At 37.3% G+C, this 16,686-nt stretch overlaps 1 protein-coding gene across 1 annotated transcript in view; it reads right to left on the minus strand.

Annotated features, from left to right (window-relative positions):
- ppip5k1b (diphosphoinositol pentakisphosphate kinase 1b) overlaps positions 1-16,686 on the minus strand; it is a gene marked incomplete at its 5' end in the record, with an annotated part of 53,902 nt that overhangs the window by 25,413 nt on the left and 11,803 nt on the right. Inside the window, 8 exon segments of the mRNA XM_014021279.1 lie at positions 155-269; positions 402-529; positions 1,222-1,445; positions 1,575-1,716; positions 1,941-2,123; positions 2,541-2,662; positions 12,652-12,777; positions 15,494-15,579. Of these exon segments, the coding sequence (XP_013876733.1) occupies positions 155-269; positions 402-529; positions 1,222-1,445; positions 1,575-1,716; positions 1,941-2,123; positions 2,541-2,662; positions 12,652-12,777; positions 15,494-15,579 (1,126 nt within the window).

The raw sequence follows: 16,686 nt of genomic DNA on the forward strand, positions 1-16,686 counted from the left end.
ACACACACACACACACACACACACACACACACACACACACACACACACACACACAGATTTCAGCTATCAAGTCCACGTCCTGTTTAGTATCAGTACCTCAACATCAGAGATCACACAAAAACAATAAAAATACACAAAACAAAGTGCTACACACATTCAGAAGTCCTCCATAGCGGAACATGCTGAGCAGGGAGTGAACGTGGCTCTCGCTTGTGAAGTAGAGTCGTGTACGGACATGACGTCCAGGAGACATCACTCCTCGAGAATACCTGAACACCAGGGAACAGAAACTGATTGAAGCACAGCCAATAATGTATTTTTAAAACACACCCAAACATAACGTGTGTGTGTGTGTGTGTGTGTGTGTGTGTGTGTGTGTGTGTGTGTGTGTGTGTTCTCACAGGGGGTGGAGCTTGTTGACGGCCTCGTCCTCATGAGTCCTCTGAAGGTCTAGCTGGATTTTCCTCATCAGAGGAACACAGTAAGCCTGAGCAATGTCCAGCTTCTCTGCTTTACTGATGCCGTACTCCTGATTTATAATGAAAAGAACTAGATTGGTAAAAAAATAAAACTAGACAGTTAACTTTTCTTGAAGATGGATGGATGGATGGATGGAGCCCTCTTTCCCTGTGTTACAGTTTGTACTGGCACTACTGCAGTTCTAGTACTAGTGCCGAAGTTTTCAGGGTTTTGTTGGCGCCGACAAATTGGGACAGCCTACGATGTGGGGCAGTGACGTAAGCGGTCAACAAATGCGGCCAATCTCAGCTGAGTCATAAACAAGCTCTGTCTCAATTCAGGGGTTGCAGACTACTAGTCAGATGCATCCTTCATTTTTATAGTTTTGAGGGTCACATTTGTCAGTCACGTGAGGAGGGAAATCGGCACCCTTCGACGTGGAGCAGTGACATAATCAGCCTAAAGATGTCTACACTTTAACTGAGATGGTCAATATAACTCCACCAATTTAACTTTTCTGATATTTTTTTAAAGCAGGTGTCTGTAAAAAAAAGCTTTTCGACCAAAAATTAAATGGGTCAGACTTTATTGGTGAAAATACATAAATATTTGCCTGCATTTATATATGACTGCTCTATCAATCCAATTGCACTGTGTAGGCACCACTTTCATAAATCAATTCAAATTGGTTCATCAATTATAATCACGATCTTAAGATCAAAGAGCTAGAAATTGTGATTAAAGACGTTGATCAGGCCTAACCTGTGGGATGACGATGTCAGCCAGAGCACGGGACAGTCTAAATAGCTCCAACGTGTCCTCCAGACTGAGCGTGGCGTTGTGCTGAGTATCGTATTTGATGCAGTCGTAGATGTCTGGGATCTTGCTGATGTCGTAGCGCCCGTTCTTCATGCGGAAGTCTCTCTCCAGCTTGGACCAGCGCTGTAGCATCAGCTCCAACGTCTCACTGTGGTAAAGCTGCAGGTCTGAAGAAAAGCACAGGATGGCCGATCCTATCACCAAAAACCATTCAACACGGACACATCCGAGCATTTCTTCTGTGGAATCAATTAAAAAAAGGGGCTCTTTTTAAAGGAGGACTAATAATCACCAACCTGCTGACTTTGGGTCCTCCAGTTTCTTTCGGATTTGTGATGTGAGACTCTGGATGAGAGCGTAAACTTTGTCACAAGTTTTGACTGGATTTTCTATGACCTTCATGGAGTTCACCAGTGATGGGCTGCCTGTTGGAGCCAACTGGAGCACAATGGAAACAGATATGAATGACTTATCTGCCAGCATACATCATGTGAAACGCTTTGCTTATATCCTTTACATAAGAAAAAAATAAATCCTAATGAAGTCTAAAAAAGCACGTTCAACAGTTTAACTTCCTCATACTTGTGTGGGAATAAGAGGATTGCTTCATTTGTCTTATCAAATAAAGTGAAGTCATTTTTGAGCAAGTGCTTTACACACACCTTCTGATAGTCCTCTTGTGTAAACTCTTGGTCCTTCTGCATGATCTCATGTAACCTGGCCTTCACCCTCTGCTGGCAGCCAGTCAGAGAGTCACTGTCACTGTCCAGCAGCCCATTCATGTTGGCACTCTTCACCATCTGAACCAGGATCGGTGTCAGTTCGCCTTCCAGAGCCAACAGACCCTGCAGTGAAACCAGAAAAGACTCAACTGAAGTGCTTAATGTAGGACAGAGTCACAGAAGCGTGTAAGACAGGGCTATTCAACTGGTGGCCTTTGGGCATCTTTAGTCCAGCCAACTAATAAGTTAATTAAAAAACTAATTCTATTGTTCATTTTTTTTACTTTTTAGTCTTGAATGACAAATATATAGATCTATAACGTACACTGTATTTATTTAGTTGCTAGATTTCTGGCCTCTGAGCCTTTCAGTAACTGTGGCCCACTGAGCAATTTAGTTAAATAGTCCTGATGTAAGACAGACTGAAACTTTAAATCTTCAATGTTTATCTTTATAAATATCAATTAGAGGTATATTTTAGTGCTATTTTAGTGGTAACTTTGCTCTACACCACGTTTCATCCAGGAGGCTGATAATCACCTTGGCAAATGCTGCAGCGGTCATCTGCACCCTGCCTTCATCAGAGGCGTAGATCTTCAGATCGTGGCGGTAGGTGCTGTGAAGGCGCAGGAGGCCGCAGCCTGGAAACCCAGCATAATCACCTGAAAGGTTGTACAGAGAAAACGGCATGCTGTTAACTGGCCTGGTTAAAGCACTGAGAGATGTTGCACAGATCAATGAGTCGGTGAGGTCGTTGAGGGAGGAGAGAGAGAAAAAAAACATGTTGATTTCACCAAAAATTACCACCGATTTCCCATAAACATTAAACAAACAGTAACTGATCTGTTGCAACATCACTTAGTTGAACTGCATCAGCTGCTTAATATTTGACATGGCTTGTTTCACTTAATGAGAGCTGGAATGATGTGACCTAAAATGTACATAGGATGAATAGAAAGAGAAGTTTGAATAGTTTCAGCAGAAAAATCAAAACTGAGCTCCCCTGCAGATAAGATTTAATATTTAAGATTGCATTAAAAGTCTTAAGACGATCAAGTGTAGGACTGGATGCCAAGTGATGATACACAGCAAATCACAATTATGCTTCATGCAGTTAACTTAGTATACAACCAGGTAGCATCATGATATACCGTATTTATGTGTTTAATGCAATAAATTTGGGGAGGTTGTATTATACAAGGGAGTAAATTTTGACAGATTTTTTTGCTTATGTAATATGTAGTACCACAATAAATTTAAATATTTTCCTCTTATATGACTTAAATATTATGTTGTGGGGTATAAATCATAATTCTCTCTGCCCTTCCATTATACAATATGTTGCACATAGCTAAACATATAGAAACAACAACAGTAGTTGTTTTTTTTTATTTTATTTTGAGTGAGAGGAGGAATGAGACTTTTATTTTCTTGTTACCCACAAAGATGAAAAGTAGACGTCAGTTGCATGTTAGCATGCTCAATAGAACCAAACGAGCTGTTCCTCAAAGCTGTGCATCTTGCTAACAACTGGCTTCTGGGATTAGACCGTTTTCATCGACATGCAGAAGCTTCCATTGCTCCTCTGCAGCTTACAAACATGCCCACAAGTGTGTGATCCTCAAATTATCCATTTCCCCATCAGAGGGTACACCGCAAAGGCTGACAATATGAAAATAGGGGTAGCCTTATACAGGAGGATTTAATTTTTCATGCTTTTTAAACTCAAAAAATAAGGGGGTTGCATCATACATGTGTAAATATGGTATTTACAATATTCACGAGGGTAAAATGTCCTCCCTTATTCAGCTGAATGGTTTATGTATTCGGACATAAATAATCGGGTATTTTACAAGTTCTAAAATTATTTCAATCTAACCACAAATTTACAAAAACATAAAAAGTTTATCATGTCCTTATTTAACAAAAACCAAAGCCAATGTGGAAAAACTGTGTGGAAAAACAAAGTCCACTCCTGCTGCTTCTTAGTATTTAAGTGGAAAATAGCAGCCAAGTGCTGCTGATATTTATTACCTGATCACTATCAGTGTGACCACCTCTAAAAAAATTTTTTTTGGTTAACGCTAAACGGGCAAAAGTCTGGATTTCCCATTGCTGTACATGTTGACAACAGAGCAGAAAAAAGGACTGATGATGTAGAAATCATTAAAACTATTAATAATAATATTAATCCAAATATTATTAATATTTTACAGTTGATATAATCTATCTAATGTTTTAAATAATGTCAGAAAAGCTGTTTGTGTTATGGATTTATTAACAGAAGATAAACAGGAAAACGTCTCATTTTACAACACAAGTCAGCAGATTTTATCTTATTTAGCTCAAAGTGATCTGAGCAGAACATAATGTAACAGTTTAAAATTAAAATAATCTTATAAAGTCGATGTAATCACTGTTATTTATTGAACTGGTTAGCAGATATTAGCTTGTGGAGCATATATACAGAGTGTAGCACTGTTGAATCATGCTACAATTTAACACAAACTATTAAATATTACTTTGTCCTCTGATTAATATTTAGACCTACAGAGTGTAAAATAATATTATGAGTATTTTTAGATTTCTGTTAGAGGAACCTGACCTGTTAAGAAGATAGTTAGCTAATAGAGACAAGTTTCATCCTATAACTAGAGAACATTTTCTAACTGTTGACTGGTAAATATAAATATTCTTATTTTTTATGACAGTAAGAAGAAATAATAAATGTACTTTATTACTAGCTGAAGTCACCATTTTTCAACTAGCAAAAGTCTAAGTTACAGGCTGACTTCAGGTCTGGTTTAGATCATTTAGATCATTGTTACTTATAAATTATATATTTTTCTGGTGTAAATCTGCTATTTTACATGATTGTTGAATGAAATTAACATAATTATTAATTTATTGTAAAAACATGACAGATAATCTGTGAAACAGATCATGTTCAGCTTGATATTTATCTATTAGTTTCTATGGGGACTGTGAGCTGTTGCCCTTTTAGGTCGCCATTTTTGCTCATCCATGCTGTCACAGATGCTACCAGTGTACGGTATGGGCGGGACTCAGTCTTGTGATATTTAAGTCTATGGTGGAAACCTTTTAGGACAGTTGCCATTCTTTTTAGGAGTGGGTGGTCCAGCAAATTCACCCCAAGGTAAGACCATGCAAAGCTCAGAGAAAGCTCCATCTCAGAGTCTGTAGACTGACTTAGCATGTTAAATGTTAGAGTTCACAACAGTCCAGTTAGAGAAGGACTCAATAAATGTGATTTGTTTGGAAGGGTTGCTAGCAGGAATTTGCTATCTCTAAAAAGAACGTGGCAGCACGACTTTGTAAAGTTGCATCTGAACAAACCACAAAACATCTGTGACAATGTCCTTTGAATAGATGAGACCAAAATACAGCTGTTTCACTATAATTCCTTGAACTATGTTTGGAGAAAACCAAACATAACATTTCAGCTCAAACACCTCAAACAAACTGTTAAGCCTGGTAGTAAAGGGGTGATGATTTGGGCTTGTTTTGGGGCCAACGGTGGGTACAAAGATAGCCCAGGTAGGTATGATGTGGATGGAGATGGGTAACAGAGAAATGTACATACACTGCTAGTTTTAAAAGCTGTGCAAATAAAAAAATATTTTCAAAAAACTGACTGAACGAAACGCAACAGTCCAACCCCTCTTAATTAAGTGGGACTACAAGAAAAGAACATGTCAATTTTCTCACTATTATTGAGTCACAAACTAGTCCAAAAACTGCAGCTCAGTGAGATACAAAGTTTTTAGAAGAATACAATTTTTTAGAGAGCTGTGCAGAAATAAATATCTGTAAACCTCAAAGAACTGAAGCAACATTGCAAAGAGTGGATCAAAGTTTCTCTAAATTCATGAGACTCAGTCAGACAGAAACTTACTACTGAGAGCGTTTACTACTAAAAGCTGTTCTACAAGTTGTTCAATCACAGAGTGGACTTTTTCATTCACAGCTTTTCTATTTTAAATTAGTTTTGTTTAATAATAAATAATGATACTGTGGAATCCAGGGTTGTCCCCAGAAAACTCGCTAGGCCTGGGCATCGTTGTTAATGTGGGGGGTATTTGATAGGGAGGGCAGGTGGTTACGCTGGCAGGGGTCAATAAAGCATGGTGGGCCACCAGGCCTATAATACACTGGGGAAAACTGGTGAAATCTGTGTTTTTGTACACTTGACATTAGATTTAACTCATTTTAATATCTGGCAAAGATCAGATGATTTTTTTAGATGTCCTGGTACATAAAACCCTAGAAATGAATGATAGCAGAATTTATTTTTCCCATAACTGTCTATGAAGTGTTCTCATGCCTTATTTAACAAAGAATCTAAAACATGTTGGCAACTTGTCTGAAGCTTTAACACGAGCCAAACCCACAGTTGTTCTAAAAAATATTACAAATAACATTTTGGTCTGAGATGATCTAATTTGTCAACAATGCAGTAACTTTGGCTGCGTAAGCAATATCAGCTGCGATGGATTACCTTTAGGAGCACATAAACACAAAAACAATCCACGGCAATCTCAGTGTAGGACAAACAGGACAATTTATCAATGTGATTCACCAAAATCACAATGAGGTGAGGAGAAATCAGAGCACGTTAGTGGATATAGGAACAAGCGCACAGAGAGAAAGATGAGGTGGAGCGGCGACAGAGAGGAAACCCTTCTCTTACCAAAGTCAATAGGGGATTCACAGCCAAGGGACCGGCCATGACCGGCTGGTAGTGTACACGGCACAACAAGTAAGAAGAGAAGAGCAGAGTTAATCTACCAAAGTGGTGGTGAAGAAAGAGGTATGAAAACAGTAGTTGAGATGAGGAAAAACTGCCATGTTTCATTGAAAATAAATAAATAAATAAATAAAAAAACAAGCAACAAAAGGGACAAGTTGTATGATATTATGTCCATTTTAGTTATGCTTCAAACTGAGCAGTCCTGATATGGTATTACATACATTGAAACAAACACAAAGTCTGAAAATAAGAGTAAATGGATGTCACAGACCAGTTAAAAACTCAACAGGAGATAAAGTGAAACCATCAGGGGTTTTTTTTTCACTCAAATTCAAATGAATGAACAGGCGCCTCATGTACAAAGACTTGCATGGATTTCTTACTGAATTGTGGTGTACGGTCAAATCCAGAAAACTGAGTATGCACAAAAAAATCCAGATGTATCAAACTGTGCATACGCCTGAATCCACGCACATTTCTTTTGTACATTCCCAGTGGTGGGCACCAGCTAGCTAAAGTGCAAATCTGCTAATTGCGGACCTAAATATTTCATTTGCGCTTTAGCGGTCTTACTAATTTTTATAATTTATAAGCAGTTTATGCTTTCTAAAATTAAAATGCAGTACCGCTAATGACTAATTATCTATCAGTCATCATTATCTTGAACAGCGGAAGGTAAGGCTGTCAATGAATCACAACACACGTGATCTATCCAACAGCACCCCTCCCAGATAAACACACTTATTGGGAAGGTATACATGCTTGTGGACTGTTGCTTTCGGCCACGGTTCTGATTTCCCACAATGCTTTGTGTCTGCTCACGTAGCAGGAAGGCAATAGCAAAAACAGTAAACTTTTGTAATCCATGCTAAAGTTTTGTATGTATTGATTTATTTTACTTTACAATCAGAGCTCCTTTTTAAAAAAAAAAAAAAGTTTAAACGGAGCTCAAAAGCAATCGGCCAACGATGTTAGAGACTCAGAAATGATTTAAAGAAGTTATGCTGGTGAAGACTGACATCTAGTGGTCAACTGGAGCAACTACATGGAAAACGTCCTAATCCAGGTAGAAAAAAATCAAAAAGAAAACATAAGTAAGTCCTCTGGATGGGTTCTTCTTTAGTGAAATGTTTTGTCTCTCCTCCAAGAGACTTCTTCAGTCTGATGAGTTTCAGGTGAATTGGAAAACTTTAAAATCCAATGGAAACATGAAAAACTTTAAAATCCAAGCTCTTATTTTGAAGGGAAGATACTAGTTTCCTGTTCCCCGTGCTTTTCGTTTCCCGTCACAAATCAAATTCATCATGTACCCAGAAGCATCGCTTCAGTTTTCCAATAAACAGTTTTGAAATAACTTTAATGATGCTTGTTTAATGAAAAATATACAACAAACAAAAGAAAAGACAAAGAAGCAGCCGAACTAGCAACCCTCAACAACGTTTTAATTTTTACACCAGGAGCCAAAGTTCTGTTTCAGGAAATCACATCCCCAGCAATCGGCAGTTGTAGAAGTTGTAAAAAAGTTCATACACCACTAGTTGGCAGTGTTGTGCATAAATTGTACATGAATTGTCAGCTAGTAAGTGTCAAATTGAACTTGCACTTTTAAATTAGCTTCCGCTAGTTTTTCTACGGCATAAGCGGTTTTGAAGTTGCGGACCTAAATATTTTTATAAGTGCTTTAGAAATTGCGGAGCTAATTTTTGGATTAGCGCTACCCACCACTGTATATTCCAATTAACGTGGAACTGAGTGCACGTGAGACACCTCCCCCTGACACGCCTTCATTTATATATGTTAAACAGATGCAAATTACTTCTTGCATGTGTGAAGGACATGTTTGTATGATCCCTGCGCGATCAGAAATTATTTCTAGAGTCAGGAAAATAATGAATGAGCCCCTCATCATCATGGGATCAGAAAATTCAATCTATTTATAAATAAATGCTCTACGTGTTACATTATTTATTATATCCCCCAATAAGGCTGAATCCGTTCCTGTTAAATGTATTTTTGGCACAACTTTGCTCGTCTTTTATTTAACTGCGTCCATGTGGATGCAATAATTGTTAATCATGTGTGTCTGGTGTGAACAATAATCATTTTCACATCATGAACGTTTCTCAGAATCACCTCTAAGTGTCGCCAACGGAACCAGAACCACAGAAACATGTGTATGCCTATGCCTGATTACACTTATGGTGGGCATTGGACATCCTAATTAAATTTTACAGCTTGAGATAAATACTACTACTAATCTGTTGTCTTTTCTAGAAAAAAGCTAATAAGGTAGGTTTCTTTTATAGATTAGTGGAATACTAATAGGTGCTGTAAAAGTATGTCAAACATGTCAAACAAATGTTTTATAAACTCTAAAACTGAAAGAAATCTTTTTTGTTAAGTAAACAGTGCATAAAAATAAACACAACAAGTAGTTTTAAACTTGATGCAAAATGAATGACAGAATTGCATCTCACAAACTGAAAATACAAAATAAGCAACACTGTTAATACATCTAAGAGGAAAATTTTAGTCCACTATCTTATAATTTCAGGGTTTTACATATGAGGACAGAATAAAGAAAAATTCACCAGGTTTTAAAATGATTTAAATTGGACTTCAAGTGAACATAAATGCAACAGATTCCACCCTTTATTAAACAAAACAAAGACTAATAAGAAAAGATGTGCATGAAAAAAAAAAAGAGTCAACAGCATGTAGAAACAAGCCTGGTTTAAACCAGACCCTGTCCTTCACTTTGCTTCGTACTAGGGTCTGGACTTGATGCATAGAGAATCGATTTCTTGCAGGAGGCGTGGCCTCTGACGAAGCATGTGTGTGTTGTCGTTGTGAAGGAGGCTAAGCTAAGAAGATAACCGGAAATCGCGTGTTCTGTGAACAACCCTACTGAGACGAGAGGAGAAAAGTACCGCACCAAACGAGACGACTGTAAATGAGAGCTGCGGCTTTGTCAGACTAATTTATTTTAATTTGGAAGCCTTATCAGCACAGACTGGCTTCATTCACTTCCTCCACTGCTGTATGCTAAACTAACTAGCAGACACTGTACAGAAAGTCGATGTCGTTCAAAACTCCTCCTTCTGTTCTCTGATTGGCCCAGGTAAAATAAACTACAAGCAGACACTGCGCAGAAAATTGACGTTCTGCTCTCTGATTGGCCCGGCTAAAAATCTGCCAGCGAAATCCATTTCAATGGGAGAAGCCCCAGACAGAGCAGTGAAGGGAAACTAGAATTGAGCGGAGCTGCGTAGGAAGGCAAGGGCCAGGCTATGTAGAAACACTTTTAGCAGCAAAAATTCCTGATATGTAAAACCCTAAAACTAAAAGAGGGACTTTCTTAGCTTCTCAGCTAAATGTGCTGTTTGTACACGGCCAGGGCTTTTTAAACACCTGGGGTGGCATTTTCAACAGAAGGTGCATCAAAGCACATAAATTATGACCAATTTGGCTTTCTATACAAGCACCTGTTTCTTTTCCACTGGGATTGCTGGGTAACTTTTCTACACAGATGTTTAAAAAAAGATTAATTAATCTAAATGAGTCATTCTAATGTTGATTTATGTCCTGTCTTTCAGAATGTTAATGTTATTTACTTCTTTTCTGTCAACAGTTGTTAGCAAAATGTGATCACAAACACGTTAGCCTTTCTGTGATCAGAGCCTGTGACAATTTTTTCTTTGACTCCATCAGACTTTAATGTCTGTTTGGAACATGTACTTTTACACCCTTAAGAATTCAGAATAAATTGTGTTCTTATCATTTTTGTAACTCAAAGTTTATTTGAACGAGTAAAGACAAAAACAGGAAGTTTTTTCAGTAATGAAAGAAACAATTAAACCTGACAATATTAGTATAAATCTAGCCTGGCCCTTGCCTTCCTATGCAATTCCGCTCAATTCTAGTTTCCCTTCACTGCTCCGTCTGGCATTTCTCCCATTGACAAGGATTTCGCTGGCAGATTTTTAGCCGGGCCAATCAGAGAACAGAACGTCGATTTTCTGCGCAGTGTCTGCTTGTAGTTTATTTTACCTGGGCCAATCAGCAAACAGAAGGCAGAGTTTTGAATGACGTCAATTTTCTGCACAGTGTCTGCTAGTTAGTTAGCAATGGCAGTGGAGGAAGTGAATGAAGCCAGTCTGTGTTGATAAGGCTTCCAAAATAAAATGAATTTGTCTGACAAAGCAGCAGCTCTCATTTACAGTCGTCTCGTTCAGCTCGGTATATTTCTCCTCTCAGTAGGGTTGTTTACAGAACACGCGATTTCCGGTTAACTTCTTAGCTTAGACTCCTTCACAGTGACAACACACACATGCTTCAGCAGAGGCCACACCTCCTGCAAGAATCGCTTCTCTATAGCAGTGAGGCCAGACCCTTGTCCAAAGCAAAGTGAAGGACAGGGTCTGGTTTTTACCAGGCTAGTATAAATTAAACCTAATTAGAAATTCTTTAAATGAGATGATCAAACAGATAAAGTAGCAACTTGTATTTTTTGTCTCTTATTTTCTACTCTATTTGCTTTCAGCCTCCTCTCCATCCTTAGATCTGCTTTACTCTTTTATCTTTGGCTTTAAAGGTTGCAAAATGCTGAAGTCAGTGATTGATAACATAATCTGAATTGAAGGTCGACCTTTGAACCTACTTCATCACATTTTGCCTTTGCTTGATTGTTGGTGAATTGTAAGTGCTCTCATTCAACTATAAGTATGTTTCTGACCTTTGGCTAACAGTTATAAATAAAATCAATAAAGAGGGCATCGGGGGGATATTCAGATATAAATATGCTAATATTTGCTAGTGGCACAAGTGAGAAACATATGGATCCTAGGAGATTTAACTCATTAACTACTGTTTTTAAAGACATGTCATTTAACTAACAACAATTATTAAATCTATTGGAAATTACAGCTCAACAAAGGTGTCATTCAGCAACTCAACTGTTCTATGAAAACGTCATAACTGACTTTATGCATGTTTGACATACAACGGAGTAGAAACTTCATATTAGTTTTAATTCTTGTATCTGTCAACTAACAGATGCAACAGCTGCGCAACAGAAAAGCTGAGGTGAATTATTTAAGTCTTATTACACTGCACACTATCCCAAACTCATCTTAATTTATTTTTTGCAGCAAGTCTTCTAAAACAATACTGATGGAAATAAAATATTATTGTCTATACTCTGTTAGGATCTCTGCCTTATTAGGTCTGTATTCGGTTCTATTGTGAGTATTTCTGATGAGACTGTTCAGTTCAGTTTTGTTCCTGCTTCTGCCACACCCACCTGCTTCTATGTACATGTGTTTTCATTTCAGCCACTTAGACTGACCCCTTTTTGTTGTTTGACTCAATTTGGCATAAATCTGTCTTCTATGGTTCTGTCTGCAAAAGGTCTGTTCTGATACGTTGTTTCCAGTTTGTAGTTATTGGTTTCTGTTTTATAGTTTACTTCCACAACAGTTTTTATGTTTTCACTAGTAAATAAATTCTAACTTTTACCTCCTTGCCTCTGCATGCATTCAGGGTCCTACCTTTTAAAATAAAATCCACTCACTCAATGTGACATACATTGTATAATAGTGAATAGGGCAAAATGATGTGCTAACATGGCAAGTGGTGCAAATTAAAAGTAAAAACTCTGGCTGTAAATGAAGATATGGCAAATAAAAATATACATAAAAAGACTGGTGGATGGTGCAAATCTGTTTCTCTTCTTGAACACAGTTTGAAGTGTAACTGTAATTTCATACAAAGTGTGATTGATAAAAATAAATGTATATCCTGTAGAAAAAAGATGAAAAACAACTGTGGAAATAACATCTAAGCAGATGATGACAGCATACAGTGAGTTGTGTTTGATACCTTGACCTCCAGGGTACATGCAGCGGAAGGCCCTGCCCAGCTCCTCAGCCTGAACCCGTCCTGCCGGCGTCAGCTCCCCTCCCCACTTCAACACCAGCAGCAGAGACGGACCGTCCTTCTTGCAGTCTGGAAAAACAGCAAGGAGTTTTCATTTTTTTAAAAACAACAAAAAACGGACACTGAATTATGTTGCAACTTTCTCCAAGAAAACTGTCTAAGAAATTGACCGGATGAATGAAAATGAGTCATTTCAACTTTATATGAAAGAAGTGAAAGCTGTACAAAGAAAATGAGCATTTGTATTATCTTTGATATTACTGAGTCCTAAAATTGCCATAATGTTTGCCTCGTGACCTGAAGGCATCTAACTTACTACAACTAATTTTCTAGTTCATGTCATCAGTTTAGCTGGTAATTCTTTTTAAGCTTGAGCTTTTATTTTGGTAATTATTTTGAGATTGTGCTAATGTCATTGAAGTCCCTTTGCCTGATGTAAATAGGAATTCTGTATTGTTCTTTTTTATATAAAACATTGAACATATCTCTAAAAACAATATTCTTAAAGAAATTCTACCTCATTGGTGGTATGTTTTCCATCTGGATTCTTCTTCAAATGCAGAGAAAATGAACTAATGGCAAATTATTTGATTTCACTGAGATTAAAAACAAGACTGCAGACTTTATCCTGTAATTTAATCAGAACAGGGTTATTTTTCAAACGGAAGATTATTAAAATTGTCCTCAGTAATTTGACTACCTTCCTTTATTGCAAAAAAAACAAAGACAATAAAACCTCAGAGCATAGTGGGGCTTTAATTACTTTCTTCTGCTAAAAGAGACCACAAAAACTCATACATTTTTTTGGAAATTCTAAAAACTATCTACTATGTTTTTTTAATTGAATACTGTTCATTTAAAACTTAGTTTTTTTTCCATCAACCAACAATAAAAACATTGGTTATATTTTAAATTGTGTTGCTTTTTCTTGTAGTTTTTTTTCAACGGGGCACAAAAGAAGTTTTTTTAATTTGTTTTTTGCCAACATTAAAACAAACTCCACAGACTTTGTGTCAGAGTTCATCAGGGTTTGACTTAAGTCTTGTGTAAACCTTATTTCTTTTGAGAACAGCCCAGTTTGCGCCTGTTTTTGATTAGTCTTGTTCTGAGCATTTAGTCTTTGATCTGGGTTCCTTGTTTTGGATTTTACTTCCCATTTTATTTTGGTAGGATATAATGCTACCCACACGTCAGTCCAAAAAGATGAGTCTTACGCTGCACTTACTTTCATTTTTCACTGACTAAAGTCCACAAACTGAACTGAATTGTGTCAAACAACAACCCTAGTCTTACATCTACAACCCCTGGCAAAAATGATGGAATCATCGGCCTCAGAGGATGTTCATTCAGTTGTTTAATTTTGTAGAAAAAAAGCAGATCACAGACATGACACAAAACAAAAGTCATTTCAACTGGCAATTTTCTGGCTTTAAGAAACACTAAAAGAACTCAAGAAAAAAAATTGTGGTAGTCAGTAACGGTTAATTATTTTAATTTTTTAGACCAAGCAGAATCACTCAATTCTGAGGAATTTGAAATGACTTTAGTTTTGTCATGTCTGTGATCTGCCTTTTTTTCTACAAAATTAAACAACTGAATGAGCATCCTCCAAGGCCGGTGATTCCATAAGTTTTGCCAGCGGTTGTATATATAGCTTCTGGCTACAGCCATTGTTAACAAGTCAAACAAGTTTTATTAATTGAGCAATAATTTATGTTTTAAATAGTAAATAATGCACATTTGTATGGCACCTTTTTATCCTTGCAAACAGCTTTACAATATTTCTCATTCACCCATTTACTGTTCTAGTATGTCACGTGTCAAACTCAAGGCCCACGGGTCAAATGTGGCCCGTGAGAACTTCAAAGACGTAATAATGTAGTGTATGCTGCTTTCATTGCTTGTTATTGACCATAAACGATCTCTTATAATGAATGTTAATTATTTTACCCACAAAATAATGGCATCCCAGCACTAGGTGGAGGTTCACAGGGTTCAAAAGTAGCCGGTAGCCAGTGAAACTCGCCATGTAAAATCTCCATTTAGCTGCATTTTCATCAACTACTTTTGCTGCAGCCCAATTGAAATGGGAAGTGGGAATTTCCCACATACAAGCTGTAAATTTAAACTTAAACGCCCCGCCAATGGGAATTCCTTGCAACTCCAGCTAGTCCGGTTCAGAATTCAAGAGGGCATGTACTCACCACAACTCAGTGAGTGAAACTCTCAAACTTTTACTTTTATTAGTATTTCTGCATTGTTTATTTCACATTAGTCAGCCAGTCATAGCACATTTAAGTGCTTATAAGAGGACGTGCTAAACACTGTTTCTATGCAGGAAATACCATATAGAGCTCAGCTATTGTTTGTTAGCAGTAATTAGTCAAGGATTGTGACGTTTTGTATTTAGTCAAAGTTAAACACAAAATGTTGAAGTTAATTATAAATGGCCCTTTGAGAGCCACCATAATGCTCATGTGACCCTCAGTGAAAATCAATTTGACACCCTTGTATTGTACATAATGAGTATTATATATAATACAGCACTTTGAAAGTCTCACTTATACACCAATAAGTGTACTGGGGAAGTGTCGAGTTCAAAGGCACTCTGACATGCTGCAGAGGCTGGAAATCAACTGCAACCCTCCAATTAGTAGATAACCTCCTGACCACCCCATCAACATATTAGTTTGTTTCACATTTTTCCTGCTGAACCTGATTATGCTCATATTTCTTTATTTGTTCACACACAAACACTGGACAAACTGTGTGTGTTTCTCACTACCTTCTTCTTCACTTGAGGCTTTAGGTTGTCCGTTTCTAAGGTAGGTCAGCTGAACTTTCCTGTTGATACCTGAGAAGTGACCGTACCTGGAGGGATTGGACACACACATCAAGCAAACACGACAGAGTTTATATGCACACAGGCAGACAACAGTGTTCATCTTATCTTTAAACATGTTTGAATGTGCAACATAAATACACATCTGACTTTCATTCCTTGTTTTGTTATTAAACAAGCTTAAAAATCGGATAAAAAAATCAATGCATCAACTTTTAAACCAGTTATGCTGTTCCAACACACTCCCAATACCAGCAGGAGCTTTAATATTAGCAGGAGGTTTAATAAGATTTAGTTATTTTAGGATATTGTGGATTTAAACACTTGAAAACTAGTAGCTCTAATAAAACTCTGGACATAGATTTAGTGTGCATGGGAAAGATGCCACCAAGTTTAGCAGTGTTAAAGAATGAACAAATCCTGCTGAGTAAGGAGCACAACATGTTCTCTGACAAAGTCATGTGGTGCTGGACCCTGAAACAGGATAAAGAAATGAGAGGGAGGGAATCCAAGGAGGTGTGAGAAGATCAAAGATAAAAAGTGGAGCCTTCTGGTTTAAGAGGTGTAAGCAATGAGTTCAAGACAAAACGTTTTCTTAACCTAAGGAGAAAACTTTGGAGATGTAAATAATAGTGGAGAGAAATTATGTAAAAACTGTTTACAAACTATAAAGTAAGTATTAAATGCAAATGAATTACAGAGGCTTATCCTCACTATTCTAAATATTAAGAACAATGGGGCAAGTCAAACTTTTCTTTTTTGACCAAACCCATTGCATGGAGCACTTTTGTGTCACTTTTTTTATTTGTGCGCCTCTTGATTGTTGTAACATGTCAAGCACTAAAACATGAAGAGCTGTGGGGTAAAGTCTGCAAGTAGGCTTGTTTCTTGGTGTATTTCTGGGACTAAACAAACTCCCAAGGTGTTACAGTCCTTGTAAACCTTAACAAAACATTTTAAACCAATTACAACTGAAGGAGTCTCTGTAGCTTCTGAAGGTATTCAATACCATATTTTGATATTTTAAGTTACAGCCTGATGCTACAATCATATATACTTTCTTAATTTCCCTCATTGATCTACACTTAGTAGTCCATACTGACAAAAGAAAACATACGTTTGTAATTTTTTTAAAG

This window comes from Austrofundulus limnaeus, unplaced genomic scaffold (assembly GCF_001266775.1).
Source record: "Austrofundulus limnaeus strain Quisiro unplaced genomic scaffold, Austrofundulus_limnaeus-1.0 Scaffold285, whole genome shotgun sequence".
In the NCBI taxonomy this organism is placed as follows: domain Eukaryota; kingdom Metazoa; phylum Chordata; class Actinopteri; order Cyprinodontiformes; family Rivulidae; genus Austrofundulus; species Austrofundulus limnaeus.